Below are 27,659 nucleotides of genomic sequence, written 5' to 3'. Positions count from 1 at the left end.
AATGGAATTCTATCAGGTACGAGTCACAGACGACCTTCTGGATATGGCTTGAATTCCTGCTCAACAATTCTATATACTAGGATAGATCAAGAAGCAGAATATCATGCTAGACATGATAGACACCTCGAGATTATGCATACGTAGTTCGGCACGATAATGATAATCCATCACCTTGTGTAGAATGGAATTAACGAGAATAATGTTTCAATCTCCCTATATTTTTCATCCCCGATTTTCGACACAAATGGCTTCCACACGACATCAAGCTCAAACAAGAAGAATTGATCAATAATCCCCCCATTCTGATTGAGAACAAGAACAGTGTTGTATGTGCGTTTCATTCAAATCCTCTATCTACTTCATCTACTTCCTATATACATGTACCACATCTACTTCTATCTCTTTATTTCGCATTAATCTTCTTCCAGCTCTCCCTCCCCTGCAGCTCAGCCAACCACTTCGCAAACGCCGGATACTTGGCAAACGTATCCTTGTAGCCGAGAGTCTCGACGAGCGTCGCATAGGGCAGATGGAACAGGTCCGCCAGGGTGAGCGTGTCGCCTGCGAGATAGCGCTGCTTGCTCAGAATGCGCTCGTAACCGGCCAGCACGCCCTCCAGTTTGGTGACCAGCGCGGCGATCTTGGCCTCGTCGGGGGCTCCTTCGCCTTTCATGCTCTTGAAGAGCTTCTCGTAGGCGATGCCCGAGACGAGGGGGTCGAAGTAGGATTGTTCGACGGAGACGGCCTGAAGAAGTCAGTAAGTCGATATAATATGTGCAGTTTGGTTGTACTACCTGTTGGAACAGAGCATATTCCTTCAGCTGAGACTCCGCAGGGGCCAGATCGATGCCTTGGCCGCGGTATTTGCTGGCGATGTACTGGGCGATAGCCCTGCTTTCTGCAGTCACCGTCAGCATCATCATTGACATTAAAACACAAAACAATTAACCATCCTGTTACAGAGCAAAAAAGGGGGATATTGTAGAAAACGGTCCTACCGTAGACAAAAAACCCATTATCCTCCAGGAACGGAACCTTGCCAAAAGGCTGCTTCTCGAGGAAAGCCTCGGTCTTCTGCTCGCCCTTGGACAGGTCCACGGGCACGATCTCGTACGGCACCCCTTTCTCCTCGAGGGCGAGCTGCACGCGTTTCGTGCAGGTGGACAGGGGGTTTCCGTGGAGTTTGAGGACCATTTTGTATTCGAATGTTCCAGAAGAAGTATAAATGGTGTAGTAGATCAAGAATTTATTTATCTACTGTTTGTATGTAGCAGAATGAGTGAGTGGTATGTATGTACAGGACCTTAGTCAACTTGAGAACAAGGAAATGAAACAAGATTTAGAGAAATACCAGGTTCTCCAGTACGCTATTTATATGATGGTATCCATCCCATCCATCCCACTCGGTAGCATAAGTAATCCGTCGGGTCAATCTCCACACTAATCCACTAATCTCGGGATGTCACAGCGGAATTGACACGTAGTAGGTACGGAGTAAACTAAGTAATTACCTGACCATCTATCTCATGAAGACCTCACACTCGTCGAGCTCAGGAACCACTTGGAAGAATAGTAATACATAGTCTCTACAGAAATCGTTGAATTGCAGCTATGTATGTATGTAGCTCGTCAGCACGGCTGATGTCAGAACCTTCTCTGCTCTGTTATCCTCTTCCCGAGACGCTAACGATGCCGTGCATTATTACTAATTATGCTCTATACAAGAGACATTATTATTAAATAATTTATGGGTTCAGTGGTGTGCGGGGTAGTATGTTCTGGATCTACATTCATACCGCTGTGCCCCGCGCCGAAGAACAAACAACTATCAACAAATCTGAATGGATGAAATGATCATGGAACAATTTCTCAACAAAATTGTAACGTATGATAAAAATTAAAAAAAATAAAAGCTAACATATTCATCAATCTAATATAATTCTATAGGTATATAAAAAAATTCTTTAACCAAGATATTATAAGTACAGTACATTACTACTTGATTATTTTTATTATTTTTATAATGAAAATTCATGTGTCTACTGTACATGTATGTACATAGTATACTTCTTTTTTTTATTTAAGCAAAATATACTTGTAGTTAAACTAGACTAGACATATATATTAAGATCCTCTTTTCTCTCTCTCTCCCTGTCTGTCTTTTTTTTTTCTAAAAAAAAAAGGTTGTTTTCCTTTCAATATAAATAATTTATACCTTATAATAAGATGCTTTTTATATATATTTCTTTAATAATATACTCTAACAGCTCTAACAGCATAAGTCTATAATCTTATTGAGAAAAAAAAAACTAACAGTAATGGGTTTACTTTTTCAGGATAAGATTTTTTTTTTTAAAAAAAAAAGATTGATGAACTTCACGTATGGATAATTAGTTATTAATAGAATAGGGTTTTTATATAATCTTCGAGGTACATGTACCTAGTTATGGTATGATAGGATATGGACATGATATGGCATGGTATCAGATTTCTTGATTTTCTCTTTCTCCTTCTCTTCCTCTCATATAATACAGCCATATATCGTATGTATACCATCCAACTGCTTCAGATGTCTTCTTCAAACCTATCTACTAATTATTTCTTGTATATACTCGATCAAGTCTACCGACCACTGGCGTACTCCATCACCACGCTCTTCGGCTCCACATACTTGCCCAACGGCTTATACTCAATATTGTCATATCCAAACGCCCCCGGCCCGCCAATCGCCATCCCCTTGGCCGTCTGCGTCCAGCGCGGCGAGCACGTAATCCCCAGCACGGTCACCATCACGCCGTACCGGAACTCGGGCACGCCCAGCGCGCGGCCCGACTGCGTGTCCAGCACCGAGATCAGGTCCGGCACCGTCGCGATGTACCTTTCGGTCCCGTCCTCGGCGATGTGCTTCGCGTAGATGTTCTCGTTTTTGAACGGGATCTTCAGGAGGCCGCCTGTGGCGACGGCCGGTGTCGTCGTGGTCGATGCCAGAGCGCTGCTGACGTCCTCTTGCTCGCTGCTCCGGACCTGCTCGATCGTGAGCTCGCCGTACGAATGCCCCTTGTAGAGCCGCCGCTCGACGGCGATGATCTTCCCGCGGAACAGCACCTTGGCTGCCTCGGGCCCGCCGCACTCGTCGATCATCTGTTCCGCAACCGTGCTGACCGTGTTGGTCGCGCGAGCGCGAGCGATGCATCGCCCAATCCGCCACGCCAGCGAGACGGTGTTGAGCACGGCGTAGTCGACGATATGCCGCTTGGTCGTCGGCTTCGCGGCCATGCCCACGCGCGACCCCATCTCGGAGCAGCAGGCTCTCAACGCACGGTCGACAATCTCGTCGTTGTTCGTCTTCGTCATGATGATGTTCTTGCCATCGCCGGACGCGATGGCACAGGGAACGAGGGCCCCTTCTTCAAACGCGCACAGAGTCGTCTGCCAGTATGTCGGGTACGCACGGCCTAGACAGTCAGCACGCGAAACTTCCTAATCGTCGTCAAACATACCCATAAAGTCGGCGTCCACAGTCGGACAGCCCAGGTTCTTGGTGGACCCCAGGGCCAGCCCTTGCAGCCCGTTGCCACCGCCAATCTCCAAATCGACAAAGGCATCGACCTTCTTGTGGCCAAAATATTCCATCAGCTCGACCACAGCCTGTTCGGTTTCATCGTTGGCCAGGCGCTCCACTGAGACGGCTGGCGAGCCCATGTGTCCGCCCCCTACGGTGACCAGTGTCAGCGCTTCGACGTTTCTTATGTGTACGAAGTATGTCCTCCAGCAGATCCTTACAGTAGACAAGCGCGTCATCCTTCAAAGACGACACATCAATCACCCGCATCTTATACCCCGCTCGGATCTGATCGCGCAGTCGGAGATATTCACTGAACGGAGAGCCTCCACCGGCACACCCCAGCACGTAGCATCCATCCGCGAGCCATTCGAGATCCAGCTCGGAGATGATCCACTCGTCGACCCCAGTCTCCGGGTTCTTGACCACAGTCGGGCGGTACGCATCGATATCCACCGCAGGGGCCTCTTCTGCTCCATCTCGCCCGGACTGGTCTTTCTCAGCTTCGGCGTAGACTTGCGCATCTGTCTCGCCTTCATCCTCACTCGCGCCACTCGCAGCAGGCAGACCATCCGGAGACAGCTCGCCCACTGCCCGCACAATGACTCTCACCTGGTTGGCCACGTACTGCAGAGGCATGGTGTCCACTTCCGCGACGTACACCGTCTCGCGGCTGGCGCCAGCTGCGACCGCCCGTTCAATGGCCAGGGCCTTTGCCTGCTCCACGATTTCGCTGACTGACTGCTGGGCTGTATTGTATATGCTGTCCACGGTACCTCCGACCTTGGAGATGGCGGCACCCACCGCATTGGCGACTGAATGGAACGGCGGACAGACGACAGACGAGACGCCCTCCAACTTTGTCGGCGCAATGACGGAGCCACCGCCGACCAGCAGGACGGGCAGTGGTGCAGGCGAGGTCTTCATCATATCGATGACTCGCTCCAGCATCGCCTTCATCCGGGCCTGCGCCCGGGAGACGGTTGTCTTGCTCAGATGGCTGACCAGCTCGGGGTTGCCGATCTTCTCACCGGCAGCCACAGCAATGTCCGTGGCCGTCAGGGTGTCTCCACCAAAGACGGTCGCTCTGGAGTCGAGGAAATGGCCGACGGAATCTGGCCCCAGAGTCACTTTGTCTCCGTCGACGCGGACGATGGACCCGCCGCCAAGTCCGATGGATTCGATATGCGGCATGCCGAAGTTGATCTTCACGCCAGCCACGGTGACATAGGCCGACGCCTGACGGGGGAAACCCGACGGCAGGAGCACACCGACATCCGAGGTGGTACCTCCGATATCGACGACGATAGTGGCCGTCCGTTCCTTTTTCTCTTCAGAATCCTGCAGACCCAGATACGCGGCGCCGCGCATGGAGTTCGTGGGACCGGAGGAGAAGGTCCGGATAGGCAGTCGCGCTGCAGCGGGCGCGTCGATGAGCGTGCCATCATTCTGGGTTAGATAGAGCGCACAGGTGAGGTTCAGCCGCTTCATGGCGGCACGGAAGCCTCGGATGGTACGCCGGGCGAATTTGAGAATGGACGCGTTGAGGATGGACGCATTCTCGCGCTCCAGAAAGCCGATCTGAGAGACGTCGGAGGAGCAGACGACATCCACTCCGGGCAACTCGCGCTGGACGATCTGTCGGACGCGGTCCTCCTGGTGGAAGTGGTCGTCGATGGGGGAGAAGACGCCGGAGATGACGACCGCGTCGATCCCTTTCTCGCGGATGAGTTTACACTGCTTGACGACCTGCTCCTCCACGATGGGGGCCTCCTCGGACCCATCGATATGGAGGCCCCCATCGACGTAGCCGTAGTGACCGTTCATGATCTTGGCGAGGGCGGGCGGGAAGTCGGAGAAGGGAGGCACCTCGCGGGTGAAGGACTTGGACAGGCGGATGATGGCGACGGGGGCAAGACGACGGGCATCGTGCTCGATGATGGCATTGATGAAGTGGGTGGTGCCGATGGTCAGGCAGGCGATCTGGCTGGGGGGGACCTGGCTCTGGTCGAGAACGCTCTTGACGGCGGCCTCAATGCCGTCGGTGACATTGGGGCTGGTGGTGGGCGTCTTGTGGAAGGCAATGACACCGCGATTGGGGCCGTTGGCATTGCGCACGTCGAGGATGACGGCGTCCGTGTTGGTGCCGCCAACATCGACTCCAATGCGATAGGAGGGGGCGGCCATGGTGAGAATTTCGTCTATAATCAAAGCCCCTCTTCAAGCGGAGAGACAGAGATGCTGCTGGTCGATAGCTCTGAATGCGCTTTCTCTGGTCCTCATCTGTATTTATCTCTCAACCGGATTATGCTACTGCCGACGATGAGCTAGAATATTAATTAGATGGCATCTGAACTCGTTCGTACCTTGCCATCTGCTGTCGACACTGCGGGGCAGACGGTGGAGTTCAACAGGGCAGAGATAGGAAGGTAGCTAGCAGAACGTCAGTATAACCTTCTCAGCTGGCAGCTGATTGGTGAGCTCACGATAGATTGTCTCTATCTCCTGCCTCATCCATGCCTCTGGTCTGCATGGCCGGAATGGAAGACCGGCATTTCCGTCTAGACTTCTCCGTAGTCACCGATAAGAAGGATCTCGGTCGGGAGTGCCCCGACATGCACGAGAATACTTAAACCGATTGGGAAACCCATCGCCAAGGGCACGTGGTTTGCCGATGTCTTGGTATCCATTCCGCCAATCTATTGCCCAATTAGGAAGGTCGAATTCATTCAAATAGCAAAAAGATCACTATTATTATTCTTATTAGCCGAATAGCCCTAGATTTACTAGTACTAATTACGAATCTCTAATATATGTATAAAGGTTTTATATAATTAGAATACGGAGTAGAGTATAATTATAGTTAATCGGATTAATTAAGGTTATTATTCACTATTTACCTAAGGCAGACTAGTGCATATAAAATATCTCGCCTACCCTTGCCTACCTAGGTAGATATGTAGTTAGACAGAGGAATTTTACACAACTCTTTCCCTATCATAAGAGAGGGGAGATGTTCATTGAATGGTCTAACTTGCGGAGATAAAAATAAAAAATAAAAAGTAAAAAAATAAAAAAAAATAAAAGACTGAGACCATATCGACGAATTAGCAAGGGAATTAATGACCTATGTGTATCAAAGATGAAGACACCTCCACCCTCGATCAATGCTATCAACGTACGTCTCTTCTTCTCATGTTTACAGGGCAAAAATGGAGCAATGCTCTATCTGTGCAATGATAATGACTTTTTTTTCCCCTGGCATGAACAGATGGTTACTTACCTCAGTCTGGAATCTGGATGATACTGACTGACTGACTGTCTGACAGAGATAGGAAATAAAGATTACCAGATCTATCATTCGTCTTTCATTTTCAGTGCACTGTGCTGCATGACACAGCACGCTCACTTCGTTGAAGAGAATTGAAGTGAATCAAGCGTCAGCGCCTAGGAGTTCTAGTTCCAGTCAGAATTCAATCATCTTATCGTCCTCGTCCACAATATCGATTAGTATATATATATATACATTGCCCTACCGTTTCTCCTGGATATAATGCTAACACCCCGCCTTCTCCAACACATTCGACGGCCGCACCGGCAAATCCGCCGCACGATAAATCGCATCGATGGCCTCCATCTGCGCGATGCTCTCCTCGCCCGTGACCCAGTACGGCGGCGTCTTGCCCGTGCGCACCTTGTCGACAAACGCCTCCAGCTGCCAGCGGTAGGTACTCCAGAAGGACTTTCCCCCCTTGCCGCCGGTCGTCCAGGCCTCGCCCCATCGGGGCCCGCCGCGGTACTGTTTCCGGTACTGCGTGCGGCCCGTCGTTTTGTCAGTCACGGCGATGTAGTGGTACAGGTGCGGCATGATGGCGTTGTAGAAGTAGATGATTGCTCGCTCGGTCTCGAGTTCGATCGAGGGCAGTTCCCAGATGCGCGGCACGGCGTTGCCAACGGCCCAGAGGCGCGCCATGTCCGTGTAGACGCGGCTGTGGATGAGATGGCCGTCGTTGGGGTCTTCGAAGAGGAGCAGCGCGTGCATGGCCTCGTCGACTCGGCTGTCTTTCGGGTAGGGGCGTGCCACCGCGGATAGGATCTCCTTGGGCGGGCCGGCTGAGAGCGCATAGCGGGTGATAGAGAGGGCGAAGGTCATGTCCATGGCGGAGCCGCCTGACAAAGGTAGTTAGCATACACATATACACTTGTACAAAGTTCAAGTCAATCTACGGTAGCTAATTGATGGATCACTATACAGACCTGCAAGGTCAAACTGCCATCGAATGTTCCCGTCCGGAATGCCCGGACTGGCCGTCATAAAGGCATCAGTCCGGAGAATGCGGCCATACTGGCCTGACTGGATGATCTGGCGGAAGAGGTGTGCTGCAGGGTGGAATTGCCAGTGGAGCTGAAAGTCATCAGAATAAATCATTACCAACAACGCTGGAACTATTCAAACAAAAGAGGTAAACAGAAAAGAAAGAAAGAGGATAGATAGAGAAACCCACCCCCTCCTCACAAACCAACCCCCTCTCCTTCGCTAAATCAACGAGTAACCGCGCCTCATCAGCATTCGACGTAAACGGCTTTTCGCAGAGCACATGCTTGCCCTTCTGGAGGGCCTTGGCCGCCCACTCGAAATGCAGGGCGTTGGGCGTGGAGACGTAGACGATGTCGATGGCCGGGTCGTCGAGCAGGTCCTGATACGAGCCGTACGCCTTGGCAAAATGGTACTGTCGGGCGATCCTCTGCGCGGTCGCGAGGTCCCGCGAGGCGATGCCGTAGAGGATCACGTCGGGGTGTGTTTCGGAGGGGTGAATCACTTCAAAACAAAACAAAACAGCATCAGAGAATGAAATATACTCATGACTGAGGAGTATGGCTGTAGATATTATTTACCGGTAGCAGGATTGATCTGAGCGGACGAGATGATGCCCAATTTCAAGGCCCGAGGGCTCTTCATCGGAGTCGGATACAGCCATGAGTACACGTACTGCTGCGCGAAAGTGTACATCTGGAGCGCGAGAGCCATGATTGAGAAGATACGCAGGTGAGTATGTGCCTAATTAAAGTATTTCCCTCGTGACTCAAGGAAGATATTCTTCCGCCAAGCATGTACAAGTAGATGGAAGCCTATGAAGGAATTGAAACGTCAATCCCACCAACATATGGATATTAATCTGTCATGTCATGGATGACATCTCTAATAACAGCCGAATTGCACTCATCGTTACCTGTCTTCTGAGCTGTATAGAATTAGCGATCAGCTTGGAGGAGAGAAAGAGATTACTCACCTAGGCAGATGACGACACGTTCCCGTCAGGGTTACGTTTGGCTAGCGATGTGTATAGTACGGAGTATATCACACTCGACGCAACACTGCAATTGAATTCATTTTTCTTTTAAGACAGAAAACAAATATATACACACATATATAAATTGAAAGAGAAATAAACGACCTTCAGTCTCCCACTGAATCAAACTGATTTGACCGTCCTTACATTTGTATTTCCCTTCCCAGCATCCTGCTAGCTACCTTCCCAGGCAGGTACCTAGTCGGTTGGAGAAGCAACTCCTCTAGCTCTGCAGTGTTCATTACTTACATGTAAACAACAATAATATCATCAATTGATCAGTAAGGCAACGACTGAAGATAGACAGCGGGTGCGCAGGCTCACCCGGTCCGAACTAATCGATTGGACTGGTACCTTTGTGGATGTTGAGTTACTACAGGAGACATGTGAAATGGACATGACAAGCAGATAGCAGACGCAGACACAGACACAGAAAATGGATCGATCAATGCCAGCTCTTGAAAAACAAGGTGAAAAGCAACTAGCGGAAGATATCACACATACACAGACACATATGCGCAGATGGCCAATCCGTCAACGAAAAGCGGTATCTCGATAAGATAACACAACAGAAAAGACAGACAATCAATACGACAGAGAATGTACTCTTGCCTGCCCACCCTTCTTTTCCTCAAACACACCATACACATCCGTACACAAGATGGTAATCAAATGAAACTAAAAAGAAATAGGGTAACATAGCTTCAACTTCTCCGGGATCACAGAACAGATGAAATGAAAAAGCCCAACAGCAAGTCACAAGTCAACACAAACCCAGTTCTCCCGATCCCACCTGAAACGCACCAGAAAGCCGCAAAATCCACATGCTTGAAACAAGACAAGATACAGTAAGAAAATTCGTCACCCATCGAGTCCGAATAATATAGCCATACGTACGTACAGAGGAACGAAAATGACTAGATATCAAGATCGAAATCGAACAACGAGAAGTTGCACAGGTTGTAGATGGAGAGGAAAGGGGGGGAAAAAAATTACAATCATATCCGTCTAATTGTGTCCGTTGGACATCGGACTCGCCTTTTCACTCTGTGAGTCGGTCTTGGTCAGAGTATCATCGTCCTTGGTCGAGTTGGCCCCGTCGGACGAGGAATTCTTGCCACATCCCTTTACCAGGAGATGTCTCTACAGGACATGAGTTAGTAACGTCACAAAATTATCTCCTTCATCAACAGGCTAAATTACTCACCTTCAACGCGTCCTTCCGCGAGAAGCTCTTCTCGCAATGATTGCACGGGAACGGCTTGACCGACAGATGGATCCGTTTATGTCGCTTCAGATCATGATTGCGGTTGAAGCTCTGCGGACACTGATCACATTTGAACGGACGATCATTGGGAGGAGCTGGCTGTCCGTGGACTGGATGGTGAGGTGGGTGGCCCCCATACAGATACTGCGGGCTGGCCAGATGACCACTGGTGAGGGGCAAAAATCCCGGTTGGGTGCCCATCATCGACAGCGCTCCGTTGGGATTGTGCACGTTTGAATAGACGGGTCCGTTCATCGCGGGCAGCGAATACGACGGCCATGGAGGGCGAGTATAGCCCAGTTGCGGCGGTTGCATCGGAGGTGACTGGCTCGAGCCGGGTGGCATTCTCGGGGCCCCATGGATCCCCAATCCAGTCGGCACGACGGGCGACGGCCCTCCATATGGCGGCGGATAAGAGCCCTGATGTTGCGTAACCGCGGTCTGCGATCCTCCAAACAGCGGAGTTGAATGCGATTTCGACCCGTACGGATCGCTCGCGCCCAGCTGATGCGGAGAAGGGGCCGAAGTGGTGGAAATTCCGTGAGCGCTGATCATCGCGTGAGCCATGGCTTGTTGCTGTTGTTGCTGTTGCTGCGGCGCCGGAGGCGGTTGCACGACGGGCGTTGCGGTGGCCGGAGACGAGATAGGAATTGGCTGCTGTTGGAAGGGCGGAAGCTGGTTCAGATCGTAGGACTGGGACATGCTTTCGGTGACGGGTGGGGGATTGGTGCTATTTCGAGTCAGTGGTCCCGACGAGGGGGGAAACCCTCCTCGTGGCGGAGGGAAAAGCCCGGTTGAGCCCTGATTCCACGACTGATGAGAATTTCCGCTGTAATTGTAGGAATTCTGACTCTGCCAGAACCCGGATGGATACGACGGGACGTCCTGCGTGGCGGAGACGGTGGTGCTGGGGACGTTTTGTCCCGGTGCAAGAGAGCTGGTCCCTTCACCCGAATGACTGGATAGCGGTGTGAGCAAGTTGCCCACACTCACGTTGGAGACAGGATTGATGCTCGATGGGGACGGGAACTTTTGACCGCCGGGGTTGGTGAATTGGAAGCTGGCTGGCGGAGGGAGTTCAAAGGTCGGCAGATTGGATGCAGCTGGCCGGCGCGCAGTCAACGGCTGAGGGGCGGTTGTCAGCGCATCAAGCGCTGTCCCCATTCCGGGTGCTGGTACTGCAAGGGCCGCCAGGTTGCCGGACAGACGAGTCGACGCTGGCGGAGATCGAAGAAGATCCGTCTCTGTGGTGGAGGGAGTGGACAGAGGTGAGAAGTTCCCCAACTGCGACAGCGTGCCCGGTGCCCACGACCAATATCGGCCACCTAGTCCACCTGATGAATCCAGGAGGGATGGTATTCTTCCGTTCGTTTCTTTCCTCCGATGTTTTTCTTCTCAGATTGGCTTGATTTCCCCCAGGATCCAGAGCACCTCCGCGAATGGTTGACGGGCGTGATGTTGGGCGGGGTGGAAGAGCAGCGACACAAAAGACCAACGGCGGGAGACCGTCAACACAGTCAGCTGGGCGGACCAGTCCTTTCGCCAATTCGCATGGTCAGCGGAAAGATGATGGAAACGCCCGTAGAATAGATAAATAGCAGAGAGGAGAATCGAATCAAATGAGGAGAGAAAAATATCTCAAAGAAAAAGAACGAAAAGAGGGAGTTCTCAGAGACGCCTGTCCAGAGCAACGAGAAGCGAAAAGCTTCCCTCCGCTACGAGAAATCCAACGGACTCGATCGTGGCATCACCACCAGCGGCGCGTCGGATGTCCAGTCGTTGACGGGTGCGAAAACGCCTGAAAAGGAAAGCGACACACACGAGCAGGCTCGACTCGCAAAAACAACCGCGATGAGATGTCGATTCGGTTCACCGCCAGCCTCAGTCGACGTGACAGCAAACGGTCAGGCAAAGGCTCTGATGCCCAGGCAACTGGTTCAGAGAATTAATTAGGTAGGTTGGGGAAGGAGAGGAGGGAGACGACAGAGGGAGGCGTGTGGACGGTGGACTGGAGAAAGATCAACAGAACGGCGGATGAAGTGACCAGGACGCCGGGGAAGATGTATCCAGCGAGGCGGGCGTGTGGCTCCACGATATGCAGGCTGGTCGTCGGGGGGTCGGTGGGTTTGGGTTCTGGGCCTCTCTGGCCAGCGCGGGGGACCCCGTCTTGTAAGTTGCCACCAGGAAACAGTAAGTCAAGTATCCGTCCTAGTCCTAGAGAATTCGAATGGGTCTGTCTACTCGGGAATGGCGAGGACGTGATTAGCTACTAGGTATTTGGGTAGCTCGCTATTCTTAGGCCCAAAGAGCCAGAGGGCGACCAGGGCGGAATGTGGTGGAAGGAAAAGAATCAGAACTAAATAGAACCAGAGCCAGAGCCAGCCAGAACCAGAACCAGAACCAGAACCAGAAACAGAAAGAACCTGGGAGGGGCCTCGCGGCTTCCCGGAATTGACCCAGCTCTTGCAATAATTAGAACGGGTTTAGCGGATGGATCAGGATCAACAACAACGTGGTTGACAGGGCTGGAGGCAGAGGACGAGGGAGCAAGCAGCAGCAGAGTCCACTCGACGATCGGATTCGCAGCTCCCCGCGGCTGAGTCTATGCCGGTGGATAATTAAAGCAACCTGGGCATCGATCGTATGCCTCTCCGTCTACGATCTATCAGGGATCTAGAAAAGCTTTGGTTTGGGTGATAAGGTAGAATTAGATGAGCGACATGTGGAGAAGTGACGACGATCACCACGCCCGCAGCGTTCCTGGTTGTTGACGAGTTTCCCGGTTGGGTGGGAAATCGAATAAGCTTGCAGGAGCAGAATTCATGCGTTCGTTTTTCTGTTTCTTTCTTTTGTTTCGATTCTCCATCTGTGCTTCCAGCATGCCCCTTAATTTTTTTTTCTTCCTCTCTCTTTCTTTTTATTTGTTTTCATCTCTTCTTTCACGCTTCCTTTATGCGCGGTTGATTCGGGATGGATGCGGAAAAGTCGGTTCAACAGGCCTCCTTGCGTCGGGCCGTCCAGTAAGATGATAAGATAGCCAGAGAGGGTCCGAGAATAGGGGGTTGGGAGGATAGATACAGTAGGAGTGAGTGCACTACTGTACAGTTCGAGTGACAAATCCATGCAGGCGCATAGTAGTCTGCACTTGTAGATAAGCAAGACGATGGATTTTCTCGTCATCCGTTGCATCCTTAAGGTACAGAGTCCTCCGTACTCCGTACTGCTTCTGCTCTTTGTTCGCAGTTCTTGTAAGAGCATACTCCGTACTCCATACGGAGGACTACGACCGTAGCAGACGCTAGGCTAGACCCTGGATCATGCCATGCGGCGAAAGGCGGCGGCAAGCTGACGGGACTCGGGAGAGGCTGGACTGGTCGGTCGCCAAAAGGAAGGCGCTGGGGAAAGGGCGGGAATGGGCCAGACCAGAGGACTGGGCAAGTGCGACCGACGCTTGGAGCGCGCCATCCTGGCCTTCCTGGCCCGTGACTGGTCCAGCTGCCTCCCGGCACGTCTCATTGGCTGCGGCGTCGGCTCTAGCCGCTTCCTGTTGCTGCAGACTGCGGTGCGTACTGCAGGTGCCATCCTGATTATTACCTGCTACTATTATTGCTTGGCTCCGGAGGAGTAGAGGACTAGCAAAAACCCACGGACTCGCAAGTAGGGAACCCACAGGCGGGGAGCGCTTAGCCGGTTACCCATGCGTGCACCTGCAGTGCGCACTGTGCAGCCGACGGGGCACGCCATCTCCAACACAGTAAAGACTCCGCTTAGGCTCCTGCATCCCGCGACGAGATTGGAGCGATTCGCGACTGCGCTAGTCGGGGCATGGGCCCTAAACCAGGGTTTGACATGCGAGATGCCAGAAATAATACGAGAGAAGGAGCGCAGCAAGACGGAGGAGAAGAGGGGGGACTCGGGGGAGACATTCCTGAATCCTGCCAGATCAGGGTCCGTCTGATCTCCGGAAGAATGCCGAAGCCAAGTTCTTTTCTCAGCATTACTAAGCAGCGAATCGTTGCAACGGGAGTGGCCGAATCTTCCCCGGGGCCCACTGGCTGGTCAAGTGACAGGCAGTGTCAGGCACATTCCGAGGCCTTTTCCTGCCAATAACAATCCTCTTCATGATGGATGATGGATGACAGAGACAAAGGATCAAATCATGCCTGATGGGGGCCGTTAGCGCTCGTATCCTCCAGGATTCCTCCGGACAGAGGACAGAAGGGGACAGATGCAGCTAAGGTTCAATGCACCTACGCTGGAGGGTAAAAAATATATTAGGTTAGTAGCGGGGTCTGCTGAATGCTAGCCTATATGACAAAGCACTCCCTCAGAGTGCCTCATAACGGAGCCGGGTATGGAACCCGTCTTGCTATACGGAGTACTCCGTACTGAAACACTCGAATCAATGGACGAGACGATTATGGAATAGTTAATTCGTACCATGGATTCTATGATTCACCCCGTGATTAATTACGGAGGTCATTATTTCATCTGGAGAGCAAGACTGCAATAACAAAGTTCCATAGACCTACCTAATCACGACTAGTCATGGCATCTGGCCAACAGGCGGACGCGCTATTCCCAGCAACTGTTGGGTCGACTGCCCTCACCGATGGATCCCTGCTGACCATGCGCCTTCCACGCAGAAGGCTAGAAGCACTAGCGAACCTGTTGGAGTTCACCACCTTGCCTAGGTAGAACGTACGATACGGTTCGTACGTACGGAGTAGAGACTGGACGACTCCGGACAGGAGATTGGATGCTTAAGCGGAGGTCAAAGTTAACAATAATTTAATTAAATTAACTTAACATTATTATCGATTTTATTGATTGACTGTTACCTCGGGAAGAAATCGGTGTCCGAGCCACTTTAGGTAATGCCCAGGTAAGTTAGTCCGCGATAGTCAACCAGACCGGTCGAGTCCATGGTAGGAGACTGCTAGTGTAGGTGATTATTCCCGGGAGAAAGGATGGCCATCATGCCACTGTGCGCCCCGAGCAAGCCGCAAGACGCAAGACGCAACCTGAGCAGCTCAGCGCCAGTCTGTCGGTGTCGCGGAGACAGCCAGACCTGGGGCTGCCCCGAAGCTGTCAGATCGTTTGTGGCGTTTTGGCTGACCTGGCTGAAGATGACGAGCTTGTGCATGTTGTTTTCTAGAAAATCTGAGTGTATTTACCATGCGTCTGCATGAATTAATCGGTCAGATGGTAACTTAATTTCCGTACACAATGAAGGCACCTACATAGGTAGGGAGTACTTCCGCACAGTACCTGGGTCGACAGTCTATACTGCACGATAGAAATTTCTATCTATATTTCACTCCAATTTTGTCCCGTGTCCCACCCCTCATCAATGTAAAATACATAATATGAAAGGCTAAAGCGTGCTATTCCAAAAATGGACGCACCTACCCGCCGCAACCACTCAGATTGCATTTTTCGTTCCCCCCAAGACTGAGCACGGTCGTTCTTTCCTGGGTAGATACTTTAATAAGATACGGAGTGGGAAGTGCTCTATACTATGTATTTCTATTAATTTCATTACCTTCCACTTCAAGGTGGAGCTCTTACTGTCCTCAACTCCTTTTCATTTTATTTATTCTAGTTTCTTCTAAATCGAAAAGTCAAAATATGACAGAGAGGTGACTGATGCAGTAGTAGCTTGGAAAGTACCGAGTACGGTACCCTGTTAGATACCTAGTATGTAACATATGTCGATCGTCCGAGCACAATCACCTGATCTGCCATCGCAGACCATGGACCATGGATCATGATCGTGGATCGCAATCATAACCAACCAACCCCAACAAACAAACAACAATGATAGTTCCCACTCCTGCAGCAGTAACCGGAATCCATGCTGGGTCTGATCTCACTCAATGTTGGCCACCGACGGGGAAGGCTGAAGGAAGGCTGAACGCCATTTGGAAGTGAGGCGTCGTCATCGTCTGGGGCCGAGCAGGAGGACTGACTGGTTAACTGACTCTGGAGATTATTGAAGAGAGAAGAGTGGATGGACTTGACGAGGGTTGGTTGGTGAGCTGATTCTGATTAATTATTGGGGTCCGATTCGCAAGCTCTCCAATCTATCCAACAACCATTTATTATTTTCATGAAGCTAGGTAGGCATGTACGATGTCCAGAAGGGTAATGAGCTCTGTGCTCAGTTCTGCTCACTACTGGGCCAGGGAGGAATAAGGAGCAGGGATAAGATCAGGGATCAGGGATCAGGATGGTGTGATGCATGGATGGATCATGGATAGGTAGATAGTTGGATAGATAGATAGATAGATAGATAGATAGATAAACGGCCGTGCGCTGCATCCTGCAGAAACGGTGTTCTGCAGTAGAAAAAAAAAAGGTAAATATCAACCTAGAAAAAAAAAAGGAAAATAAATTGCCTTCTACCAAGCAAGCTGCAAGCCTCGCATGTCCACTCAAGCGCATCCGTCCATACGGAGCAAGTACCGGATCTGCAGGGATGCAGCGTTAAAAGCCCCGCAGGCAAAGATATCCCCTGGAGTACTGAGTACGCCGCATACATACCTAGGTAGGTAAGTAACACAGCATCTAACATCTAACATCCTTAAGGAGACAGGCAGACAGACAGATCGACGACAACAGAGTTGACAATAATAGATACGGGTGATTTTTGCTCTGCGGATCATTCCTCAAGTCCATAATACTTATTATTATCAATAACCTGCTGATCTTGAGTCCCTGTGTCAATAATAATTAATATTATTGACAAGAGTGATGTTTAAATCCTGGCAGTACAATGCAGTGGGTTTTTGCTTTCCTGGGCTATCACATTCTTCGGGGTTCAGGGTTATGAAACTAGTACTGTACATGCAACACTGATCATAATATCTATTATTATTAATTAATTACTATCTACAGGAATGTGTATACCTAACTGGGCTGTGCATGCCGTAAAGTGATAAGTCATTTATTATTACTACAGTACTAACAACAATCGGCTGTTGAGCCTGTTAAAAAAAAATCTCCAGTCTCCATAGTTAATAGTTAGTTAGGTACCTACCTAGTAACCTAGGTTAAAGCTGAGCATATGTAACTATTCGTTAATTATCAAAGTCATCATCAGAATAATCGTAAATAATACAATTCCTATTAATGTTCAGAATCCCTACTATTGTTTAACTATGCTCGATACGGAACTAAACTCCGACATTCTATTGGTTCCACTTTCTAATTAAAGAACAGCTAAGTCGTACTACTACTATACGGGGTATACGGAGTAGACTCTGATACACTATATTATACTCCGTATAGGGTCTTGCAGTCTAGAGTGGTAGGTACAAAAAAAGATAAACCATCACCCCGGATAATTATAGGTGCTTTAGGAATGATCTATTATTAGACCTGTACTTGATCAATTGCTTAAAATGATGATGATGACAGATAAAAATAACTGAGACAGCGAGAGAGCTAGCTAGCTACATAGCTTATTATATTTATAGAAATGGCTACTATTACATTTGATTATTGCTGAACCTCCTTTTTGATTCAGGGCAAAGGGAGAGAAAGAAAAATGAGGGGGAAAAAAAGAGAAGGGATCGAGGACAGGAACAACTCAACCATCAAGACTACCTAGGGAGTTACGTAGTGCTTTGATCTGATGTAGGCTGCTCAACACAGTACAGTACAGTTAGGTCCCTCTTACAGATATCTGCACAAGTATGTACATCAAATATATCGATCAGCAAGCACAGCGTTGGCTACCAGAGACTCTCCTGCACAGTGCCTGGCCTACAGGATGTCTTCTTCAACCGAGAAAGTGGCACTGGCCCTGGCCCTAGCTGTCTAGATCAGTGATTATTACATCGTTGAGGAGAGGGAGCTTCCAATCGCTTTAGACTTTTGCATGAGTTTTTTCCTATGTATGTTCAGATTTCCTTCATTTAACAAATGCAATCTTCTCCACGTCTAATGGCTGGCTGCTAGCACATCTCCACGCATAACCCCCAATAGACTGGCACCAAACTCTGCCAGTACATGATATAATATGGCTTCAAAGGCGTGCTGGTCAACCTAGACAGCGAGAAGATGATCTTCTACGACCAGCTGGAATGGGACGCATTCTGTTCTGGACGACCTGATATCTATCGCCGAGCTGGATGGACGGTCTTTCTATCTATCTCCATCCGCGCAACCCTCCCCGACGGGCACGATCTACGTACGACATGCTCTGTCTGGGCGGACCGGAAATGGCTGGCTCGTCGGCCATCCCTGCTTCCGCTCAGCTCAGGTTTTTGCAGGATACGCGTGAGCCTGTACCTGCTAGCAGGGCATGGTGCATGGTCACCTCACCAACGTCAGGAGTCTTCTATGGGCATCTCATGCTGTAGGCAGGGCGTCATCATCATCGTCATATCTGGGCGAGCATAGTATCTGCCCTTCAACCTGTAGTACATCCATAACTGGTTTGATCAAAGACATCAGTCAATAAGCCGCTAGGGCTGAATCAGACAGACATTGTTTTTGACAAGCTTTGCAGGTCTCAGGCCTTACCTTACTAGACTGGTTGCATTGAACTTTGAAGAGAAGGTTTCAATACGCTTCTATAACTACTTTGGCCTCCAGGCCTACCTACATACTGTATAAGTAATTTTTTTTTATTTATTATCTATAATACTTCCCAGGCAGGGTTCCCTACGTACCTACATACCTAATATTTATTTCAATATATATATATAGTATAGTTCTCGCCCTATGATATACATGTAGCTAACTCCTGGTCTCGTAGAATGCAGTTAAGAATCTTATTAATTAGACTACCGACATGTTTTTGGTCTTTTTTTTCCCCCTTCCTCTTATGCTGTTTTACCTCGTATCACTATCCACATTGGATACAGGTACTTTTGGCCGTTTACTGAGGGTGGAAATAAATTTCTGTCTTTCTCAACACTCTTAAGGAGGAGAGTAGGAGTTAAATTCTCGACTACCTATCTATATAGATTTTTTAGCCTTTAAAGAATACTACATACTATAAGTTATAAAAAAGAATATATAGATAGATAAAGAGGTAAAGATGGGTAGGTCTAACAGACAAACCACTGGTCAGTCAGGTCAGATGCCTTGAAAACTAGATTCAAATGGTCACAGACAGACAGACATACAGACAGGCAGGCAACACCTATGATCTGCCTGCCCCGAAATAAAATGATGGATTGTCATCATCATCCTGAGAGGTGGAGAGCTGCTGAATGATATTGGAAAATTACCTCTATTGCAGTTGTTCAATTTGGGTAATGATAACTACGTATTTCAAAAAAAAAAAGTTTTATTTATTTCAATTTGAGTAGTAAAAAATTCCAGTAGGATTTATATAATCTATTTATGAGGTTTTGTTCGCAGTGGCAAGGCAAGGTTGGCATTGGCAAGTCCAGTCCAGCCCTAGCCCCACGCCCTAAACCCTGATTCAGCTATACTGGACAGTCGACCGACCTATTTATTAGGTTATACATATTCCTCAGGCAACTCATTTTCTTATCTTATCGCTAATTAATTATTTTTTTCCCCTTAATCTTTGAAATCTTTCACCATGAATATCCTTCTGTACGTAAGGTTGATTTGCGGGCAGTTAGTCTTCTTCGTCTACTTCTCCATGGGGTTAGTTGTTATCAACACCGCGACGACGTAATGAGTCTTTCTCGGGCCGCAGCAAGACGTAATGTTGTCATTGCATGCATTGCCTAGTCTGGGGCTGCTCGGGGTGTGGTATGATCGAAATTTCAATGGGGGGCTCTGTACTCCGTACTACCTACTTAGGTACCTTACTTTAATGTGGCACGATCGTGGCTGTCTGTGGAGAAAAAGGTCCATCCTAGGTTATGTAGCTGGAGCTATGACGACCTAGACTCGGAGGTAAACGTACGATGGTTGCAGCTTAGTTTGGCTTATCTCGTCTGTACAGTCAGGTGTTATGAAATTGCCTGATTGCATTAATTGATTGACTGGTTCTTTTCTTTTCTTTTTCCAGTGGTTCCCAATTTCAAGGTTTTCAGTGTTTCTGTCTCTGCCTCTATATAATAAGCTTTCCATCAGCATCAGCTAAGCCCGCCCTCAGGAAGGGTTCTGCTCTTCAAGTTCACTCACAGATCACCGCGCTCTCCCTCTTGCTAGTTATTCGAGATTGTTACACTTCTTTATTATTTATCAATTGGGTAGTCTCCCTGCTCGACCGTTTTTCTTTTCTTATTGATGATTGGTACCCCCGCAGTGGAACAAGAACACAGTCATGTCGTTGGCGCAACACGTAAGTCCAGACTGATCTGCCTACTTTGCGGTATCCTTGTGTCTTGTCATGTGATATCAAGCCACAAGACTTCTAACTTACGTAACTGGCTTCTAGATCGACCCCGATGAACTCATCAGACAGCTGCGCGACGATCCCGAAAACAGCTGGAGACAACACCTCCACACCGAGAGTGCCGTCGCCAGCGTGACACCCTACTCGATGCGATACGCGAGCAAGGAGAGTATCCCCAAGTTCCGAATCCCCATAGAGGGCTCGCCCTCGCAGGTAGTCGCGCAGCTGCTGCGGGACGAACTGGACTTGGATGGAAGGCCGAATCTGAATCTTGCCAGGTGGGTAGATCTTTAAGTCATAAGATTGTGTGCTGATTGTCTAGCTTCGTTGGCACCTACATGGAGAGAGAGGCCAATGCTCTGGTCGCCGAGAACATCACCAAAAACCTGGCCGACGCAGACGAATATCCCGCGCTGATGGCGATGCACGCCCGCTGCGTGTCCATCATCGCCAACCTCTGGGGTGCGCAGACAAATGAAAACGCCGTGGGCTCCGTGACGGTGGGCTCGTCCGAAGCTATCCACCTCGGAGGCCTGGCCATGAAGCGCCGGTGGCAGGAGAAGCGGAGGGCAGAAGGCAAAGACACATCGAGACCGAACATCATCATGGGCGCCAACGCCCAAGTCGCGCTGGAGAAGTTTGCGCGATACTTTGAGGTCGAGGCGAGGATCCTCGACGTATCTGAGAAGAGCCAATTCCGCGTCGATCCGGATCTGGTCCGGCAGAACCTCGATGAGAATACCATTGGCATCTTCGTCATCCTGGGCAGCACGTACACGGGGCACTTCGAACCGGTGGAGGAGATTTCCAAGATCTTGGACGACTACCAGGCTGAGACTGGCCATGATATCCCGATTCACGTTGATGCGGCCAGTGGTGGATTCATTGCTCCGTTTACCTATGCGGGCGCGGGACAGAAATGGTAATGCTGTCTCTACCGCATGTGCATCTTCTCCTCCTTGACAATTCTCCAGGAATTTCGAGTTGCCCCGCGTCAAATCCATCAACGCATCCGGCCACAAATACGGGCTGGTGTACGCCGGACTGGGATGGATCATCTGGCGAGATCAATCATACCTGCCGAAAGATCTGATCTTCGAGCTGCACTATCTCGGTGGCACGGAGGAGTCGTTTACGCTCAACTTCTCGCGCCCGGGCGCGCAGGTGATCGGGCAGTATTACAACCTGATCCATCTGGGCTTCAACGGCTACCGGGACGTCATGGAGAACTGCCTGGCGAATGCGCGACTGCTGAGCAAGGCGCTCGAGCGGACGGGGTGGTTTACGTGCGTCAGTGATATCCACCGCAAGAAGAATGTGAAGAATGTCAAAGATACCGTGATTTCTGCTGCATCGAGGGAAGAGACGTCGGCGGACTACACCCCGGGCTTACCGGTTGTGGCTTTCCGACTGTCAGATGCGTTCAAGAAGAAGTATCCCCACGTGAAGCAAGGAAGTATCAGTATCCTGCTCCGGGCGAAACAGTACATCATTCCAAGTAGGTCCAGTCATTGCCCAGTATCTCTTTGTGTTCAACTGCAGTTGAAGGAAGTCTTCTAATGCTGAGTCCGCAGACTACCCCCTCCCGCGCAAGGAGCAAAACACCGAAATTCTGCGCGTGGTCATCCGCGAAAGCATGTCTGCCGACCTCCTCGAGCGTCTCATCAGCGATATTATGGCGGTCACCGAGAGACTGGTGGATTCGGATCCTGTGGACTTGTCGACCCTGCACGCCGATCACAATACCATTGAGAAGTCACGGTCCCGGTATCGAAGAGAAGGACAGCAGCAACACGGCCAACTGCCGAGTCGGATGCGGGCCATGGGTGAGGGTATCCATAAGAGCGTCTGCTGAGGTGCATTAGCTGTCAGATCTTTTTTTTTTCGTGAAATCTCGTCTGTTGACAATATATATGTACTGTATAGTGTTGAAAGTTGAAAGAGAAAGGGGGAGTGATGGATAAAAGGGAAAGAGAGAGAAAGAGAGAGAGAGCGAATTTTCTGATATGATATGACCCTGAGGAAGTTGGCACAAACAGATGGGATTAAATTAATGAAACCGCTTCAGTTACTCCTGTCACGGGCTATATATGTGGATAGCTCCTTGCCAACAAGGCCAAAGAATTGTACAGCATAGCCTGAGACGAGATTTGGATTTGAATACTGGCTAGAAGAAAAACTGGGTTGTACAGCATGTACGCATCGTTCCATCTGTATGATGGAGATGATGATAATGCATATTCTTCAAAACGACTCTAGAAAAAAAAATTAGTGATATAGATAAATTAAGACAAAACTAAGAATCTGAAGTTCCTCGTCGTCTTTTCTTTTCTTTCTTTTTTTTTTTAAAAAAAAAGCCCCTGTATAACGCAACATATAGCTGATATATATGACCACAATAGTTGTACAGTACTATATACGTAGCATGTGACTCGCTAGTTGACCGCCAAGTATAATCATTACCTAAAAAGAGTTCCCACTGGGCGATAGCTGTGGAGAACATGGACATGGACAGGCTAATGATTAGACTCAGGTCCCTTGGCCATGGTTCAAGGCTGGTTTAATCTGGAGTTTAGGTTAGTTGGAAAGCACTAACGATAAAATAATAACTACTTCGTACCTCCTATAGGCCATTTAATTAATTAATAGATCCCTTTGGTTCGGTGCCTCCGATACCGTGCTACATGAGATATGTACTGAATGGTATTATAGTACCAAAATTACATCCCATGACTTTTGGTCTCCTGGCTCATGCTGATGAAATAATAATTATTCGGTGCTGTCTACAGTCGTTTACTCCGTATCTCTCACAGGTCATCCCATAAGTCACCGTCTCAGATCTCCTCTTGAACCGATCTCAAATCCATAGACGATCCACGTCAGCACCAACTGCTGCTTCCGCCACCGGCATCGGGCTGCAGTTGGGCCCTGTCGGATTTTACACACGACGGTCACACTCAACGCAGTTGCTTCTTTGACGGGTGGGGATGGCGGCCATTGGCTGTACCGGCATGGCTAGAGTAACCCCCAGGCGAGGAGAAGCAACCCGATCAACACAACGCACTGAAGTTCACTCCTCTTCCTCCTGCACACGAGTTGTTGACGGCTACTGACGGTCGGCTGTTACCTCCCCCAGACTCTGCTCGATGAGCTGGTCCAGCCACCGCTGTAGCCCAAGTCAATGAGAGGGAATGGTTGGCCTCTGTGGCTCTGTGAGTCGTGTTCCTGTCGTGGTCAGAACCTTCTACAGTGTGACTGGCCTAGCTGCATTCAGGGCTAATCATCCTTTCTTTTATAATAGGCATCCTCTCTATCACAATTTCTACGAGAGCTTCCAACGTCGGGTCGATCGGAGGAGACTCGCGTCCCCATTCGCGGCGGCCTCCCCGCATATTGGAGCCTGCGGGTCCGGCTTATCATCTGCACGTCGCTTCTCCTCCCAGACAAGAAGATAAGGTGCTACACATTGGTCTGTTATCTATCAATATTCATCCTTCGGACGAACTATTATCTATAATTCTCTTTCCGCTGCTTTCTTCTTAACCAGAACCAGAGTCTCGCTACTGCGTCTCTGTCATCTTCTATCTCAGACGCTTATCACCATCCTAAGCCTTACCTTATCGATCTACTTTCGGATTGTTTCCTCTTTTCGAAGATTTCTCCCCTCTGGCTCCTTGGGCATGTCCATGTCTGAAACCCACGCTGGTTCGATGTCCCTTCTACATACATTGGCATGGAAACCATCAAAATCCCCTCTCCCTCGGCGATTCTAGATCCTCCCCCTCGCAACCCCATCGCCAAGCCTCCAGCCTCGAATAAACAACCGCGAACTAGTCCAACGAAACCAGCGTCCAGTCATGCCGTCACTTCGTCTGGAATCAATCGACCCAAGCAGTCCAAGAGCCGGAATGGTATGATCTGAGATTCTCCTCTCCCTGCACTAGACTGGATAAGAAGAAGTCTCTGAGTGTCGTCAGGGTGCATTACTTGTAAAACGAAGCGTCTCAAATGCGACGAGACGAAGCCAACCTGCCTGCAATGCCACAAACGAAACGTGACGTGTGGGGGCTACAAGAAAGACTTCAAATGGCGGCCATTTGAAGAGACAATCCTTGCCAGCAAGTCAGCCCCCAAGGCGAAGAAAGGTAGGTTTCTATTTGATGTATGCGGCGAGAAAGATGCTGACTTAGATTGAGCAACTTCGCCGCCGCCATATGGCCCATCTCGGATTAGCACTACGAATGCGTCTGTACTAGGCAAGTCAACATCACCGCGGAGGGAGGACAGGAAACTGTCAACATCTTCAATTAAATTGAGCGACTCTCCCGGGAAAGATGCGTTGATCTCGCCAACCAGCGACTCTACCGCCTGCGAGTCGCTTTACGCCAATGCTCTTGCGCTGTCCAGTCAGGGCCCTTCGGTGGATTGCAACGAACCGCTGCCGTCGAATCTGCAGGCCCCTGGACAGCTGGGACTGTCCAGTTTTATTCTTTCCAACGCAGCTATGGATATGGTGACAGACCCGACCCCCTTTGGCCTCGAGCAGCCAGCACCTCTCGAGACGAGTGAACCTAGTTTCTCATCCATGTTTGCAGACACGGATGATGTGGAGGACATCATTCGGCAATCAGATCCAGACCTACAGCTGTGGCCAGTTCAGGACTCTCCATCTTCGACACAAATGGGCGGCGCACCGAATGCGATGATGAGCATGCTTTTACAAGAACCGGACCTCAGCCCCGGGAGCGAAGAGATGTTAATCATCCGCTTTGACCGACAAACCTGCGGGATCCTGTCGGTAAAGGACGGCGTATTGGAAAATCCGTGGCGCACGTGGATATGGCCCATGGCCAAACAGTCTCCTGCGCTGTACCACGCCGTCTTTGCCATGGCCGCGTTTCATTCGTCCAAAGAGAGCCCTGCCATGCGGTTCCTTGGCATGGAGCACATGCGCAAAAGCATCCTTTGCATGGTTCAAGGAATGGAGCAGATGAGAACGGAAGCAGCCTTGGCCACCACCTTGTCTCTGGCATTTGCAGAATCGTGGGATCAGCACACGTCCACCGGCATCCAGCATCTCAAAGGCGCCAAGGCCCTCATGCGGCAGACATTGAATGGTGGCTCGCGGAGAGGAATGACCGGCGAGGAGCTTGCTCGACTGCGGTTCCTGTACAATACCTGGCTTTACATGGATGTCATTGCACGGTTGACCTCGCTGGACGAGGGCGACAAGGAAGAGCTGGCCCCTGCCTCTTTCGCGATGCCGCTGGATGCGATCCACGAGGTCGATCCCCTCATGGGCTGTGCGACTACGCTGTTCCCTCTGATCGGCCGTGCTGCAAATCTCATCCAGCGGGTTCGCAAGACCGACAGCAATTCGTTCGCCATCATCTCAGAGGCCATCGACCTGAAGACGCTTATCGAACGATGGGAGCCGCCGCAGTACTTCGAGCCGCCCGAAGATCCGACCTCAGACGTCCAGCACAGCTTCCAAACCGCGCAGGCTTACCGCTGGGCGACGCTCCTCTACCTGCACCAGGCTGTGCCGGAGATTCCGTCCGAGTCGGCTCCAGAGCTGGCCAAGAGGGTTCTCATCCTTCTAGCCACCGTTCCGTTGAGCTCCCGGACCACGATCGTCCACATCTACCCCCTGCTAGCGGCCAGCTGCGAGGCTGAAAAGGAGGAGGATCGCAGCTGGATTTTGCAACGATGGGCCGCTATGCAGACCCGGCTGAAGATCGGGAACATCGACCGCTGCATTGACGTTGTCCGCGAAGTTTGGAGACGACGGGACTCCTTCAAGGCGGACAAACAGCGGCATCAGCGGAGAAACCCAGGACGACCGGGTTCCTATGTTGCGCCGGTGGATACGATGAAGAGGACCTCCTCTGACGGCCAGGATCTTAACGCGTTCTACAGCCTGACTGAGCCGTGGAGAAGGAAGGTTGGAGGCGATGATGAGGGCATGAATTTGCTGTCAGGTGATTCCCGACGGCGCTCGTTCTCCAGTGTCGAGAACATTGAGTTCGAGAAGACTGTGCGGGGGAGGTTACATTGGATTGGTGTCATGAAGGATTGGAATTGGGAGGGTAGGCGCTATTCTTGCTGTGATTGGAGTGGTTATCGTTACTATGAGCTAACGCTGAGATACATAGTCCTTCTTGGTTGAAGAGGAAGACGACAGCGTCTGCTTCTGCCTCATCTCGAATGGGGTCGCTCCGGCACTGACCCCGATCCTGTCCCTGACCGTTGGGCATTTCTGAGCCTCTGATCTTGGACATCCCCGACCATTCCATCTCCCGTTTTCGTCTGTGGATGATTCATCGGACCTGTCTGGTCGTTTCTTTCATTCCCTTCGTCAGAAGCGGAAGCATCGAAGCCGGCTTCTCGATTGAGATACGAACGAAGAGACGCTAGATACGGCTTGAGATCGTTTGTGATCGACACAGTCGCCATGTCTGTTGCTATCGATCGTGGATCTTTTTTTTTTTTCGGCCGTCGTCAGGGTATTTTCAATACCGGGCAAATTCGTCCGTTTCTCGGTTTACGATGTATTCCCCCCTTTTTTAATATATACCTGCAGGACATCCATATATTCAATTAGCGAGGCGTTTGGTTTTTTTTTTTTTGGTATTGGTATTGGTTTTGTGACGGAACGAAATCCTACAGCGAAAAAAATGAAATGGATTGGATTGGGATGACGTTATAAGGGCAACAGCACTTTCGTCTGGACTGGGCTGGTCGTTTTTTTTTTGGTGTACCTACCTACAAAATGTTATATAATATCGCCGTGATGATTTTGCTTGCAGCGGAATGAATGAATCTTGGCTCTTGTCGATTATCGATCTTTAACTGATGGCAGGAACTGACTGGTCTTTGTCTCACGTCGTAACTGACCGATTGACTGACTAACTGTATTGGAATTTCCAAATTCAATGAGCCGGGAGAGAGCAGCGCCGCTGGTTCGAATGAATCGAGTCGAATCGAATCACTTCGTGCCGTCGTCGTGCTGTCGTGCTGCAGGAGCAGAGTAGAGCAGAGCCGGACCCTTAAGGTTTCTTTTCTTTCTAGAAGAACAGAAGAGAACAGAACAGAATGCCGCTGTGGTCTTTATTCTTCCTCTTGCTTTTTTTTCTTCCCTGTTTT

At 50.0% G+C, this 27,659-nt stretch overlaps 8 protein-coding genes across 8 annotated transcripts; 3 read left to right on the top strand and 5 right to left on the bottom strand.

The window, feature by feature from the left end:
* Positions 1-403: 403 nt before the first annotated feature.
* On the bottom strand, positions 404-1,194 carry VTN77DRAFT_5975 (uncharacterized protein; the record flags this gene model as incomplete). The annotated part of the gene is made up of 3 exons (XM_069422201.1): positions 404-745; positions 795-898; positions 999-1,194. 3 exons carry the CDS (start codon positions 1,192-1,194, stop codon positions 404-406), a joined length of 642 nt encoding a protein of 213 aa, XP_069276536.1.
* Positions 1,195-2,622: 1,428 nt separating this feature from the next.
* Positions 2,623-5,749, bottom strand: VTN77DRAFT_5974 (uncharacterized protein; the record flags this gene model as incomplete). The annotated part of the gene is made up of 3 exons (XM_069422200.1): positions 2,623-3,455; positions 3,501-3,713; positions 3,784-5,749. The coding sequence occupies 3 exons, from the start codon at positions 5,747-5,749 to the stop codon at positions 2,623-2,625; spliced, it is 3,012 nt and encodes a 1,003-aa protein (XP_069276535.1).
* Positions 5,750-7,118: 1,369 nt separating this feature from the next.
* On the bottom strand, positions 7,119-8,591 carry VTN77DRAFT_5973 (uncharacterized protein; the record flags this gene model as incomplete). The annotated part of the gene is made up of 4 exons (XM_069422199.1): positions 7,119-7,732; positions 7,820-7,967; positions 8,068-8,381; positions 8,459-8,591. 4 exons carry the CDS (start codon positions 8,589-8,591, stop codon positions 7,119-7,121), a joined length of 1,209 nt encoding a protein of 402 aa, XP_069276534.1.
* A 1,330-nt stretch (positions 8,592-9,921) lies between these two features.
* On the bottom strand, positions 9,922-11,344 carry VTN77DRAFT_5972 (uncharacterized protein; the record flags this gene model as incomplete). The annotated part of the gene is made up of 2 exons (XM_069422198.1): positions 9,922-10,056; positions 10,121-11,344. The coding sequence occupies 2 exons, from the start codon at positions 11,342-11,344 to the stop codon at positions 9,922-9,924; spliced, it is 1,359 nt and encodes a 452-aa protein (XP_069276533.1).
* Positions 11,345-13,478: 2,134 nt separating this feature from the next.
* VTN77DRAFT_5971 (uncharacterized protein) lies at positions 13,479-13,924 on the bottom strand (the record flags this gene model as incomplete). Its single annotated transcript, XM_069422197.1, has 2 exons — positions 13,479-13,774; positions 13,828-13,924. 2 exons carry the CDS (start codon positions 13,922-13,924, stop codon positions 13,479-13,481), a joined length of 393 nt encoding a protein of 130 aa, XP_069276532.1.
* Positions 13,925-20,441: 6,517 nt separating this feature from the next.
* VTN77DRAFT_5970 (uncharacterized protein) lies at positions 20,442-22,368 on the top strand (the record flags this gene model as incomplete). The annotated part of the gene is made up of 5 exons (XM_069422196.1): positions 20,442-20,459; positions 20,556-20,791; positions 20,836-21,435; positions 21,488-22,011; positions 22,088-22,368. The coding sequence occupies 5 exons, from the start codon at positions 20,442-20,444 to the stop codon at positions 22,366-22,368; spliced, it is 1,659 nt and encodes a 552-aa protein (XP_069276531.1).
* Positions 22,369-23,694: 1,326 nt separating this feature from the next.
* Positions 23,695-24,056, top strand: VTN77DRAFT_5969 (uncharacterized protein; the record flags this gene model as incomplete). The annotated part of the gene is made up of 2 exons (XM_069422194.1): positions 23,695-23,725; positions 23,815-24,056. 2 exons carry the CDS (start codon positions 23,695-23,697, stop codon positions 24,054-24,056), a joined length of 273 nt encoding a protein of 90 aa, XP_069276530.1.
* Positions 24,057-24,246: 190 nt separating this feature from the next.
* VTN77DRAFT_5968 (uncharacterized protein) lies at positions 24,247-26,682 on the top strand (the record flags this gene model as incomplete). The annotated part of the gene is made up of 4 exons (XM_069422193.1): positions 24,247-24,424; positions 24,491-24,658; positions 24,710-26,602; positions 26,669-26,682. 4 exons carry the CDS (start codon positions 24,247-24,249, stop codon positions 26,680-26,682), a joined length of 2,253 nt encoding a protein of 750 aa, XP_069276529.1.
* Between the last annotated feature and the right edge of the window lie 977 nt (positions 26,683-27,659).

This window comes from Rasamsonia byssochlamydoides (assembly GCF_041956645.1).
Source record: "Rasamsonia byssochlamydoides strain NRRL 3658 unplaced genomic scaffold VTN77scaffold_44, whole genome shotgun sequence".
NCBI classification, from domain to species: domain Eukaryota; kingdom Fungi; phylum Ascomycota; class Eurotiomycetes; order Eurotiales; family Trichocomaceae; genus Rasamsonia; species Rasamsonia byssochlamydoides.
This window is presented reverse-complemented; position numbering and strand designations above follow the sequence as displayed.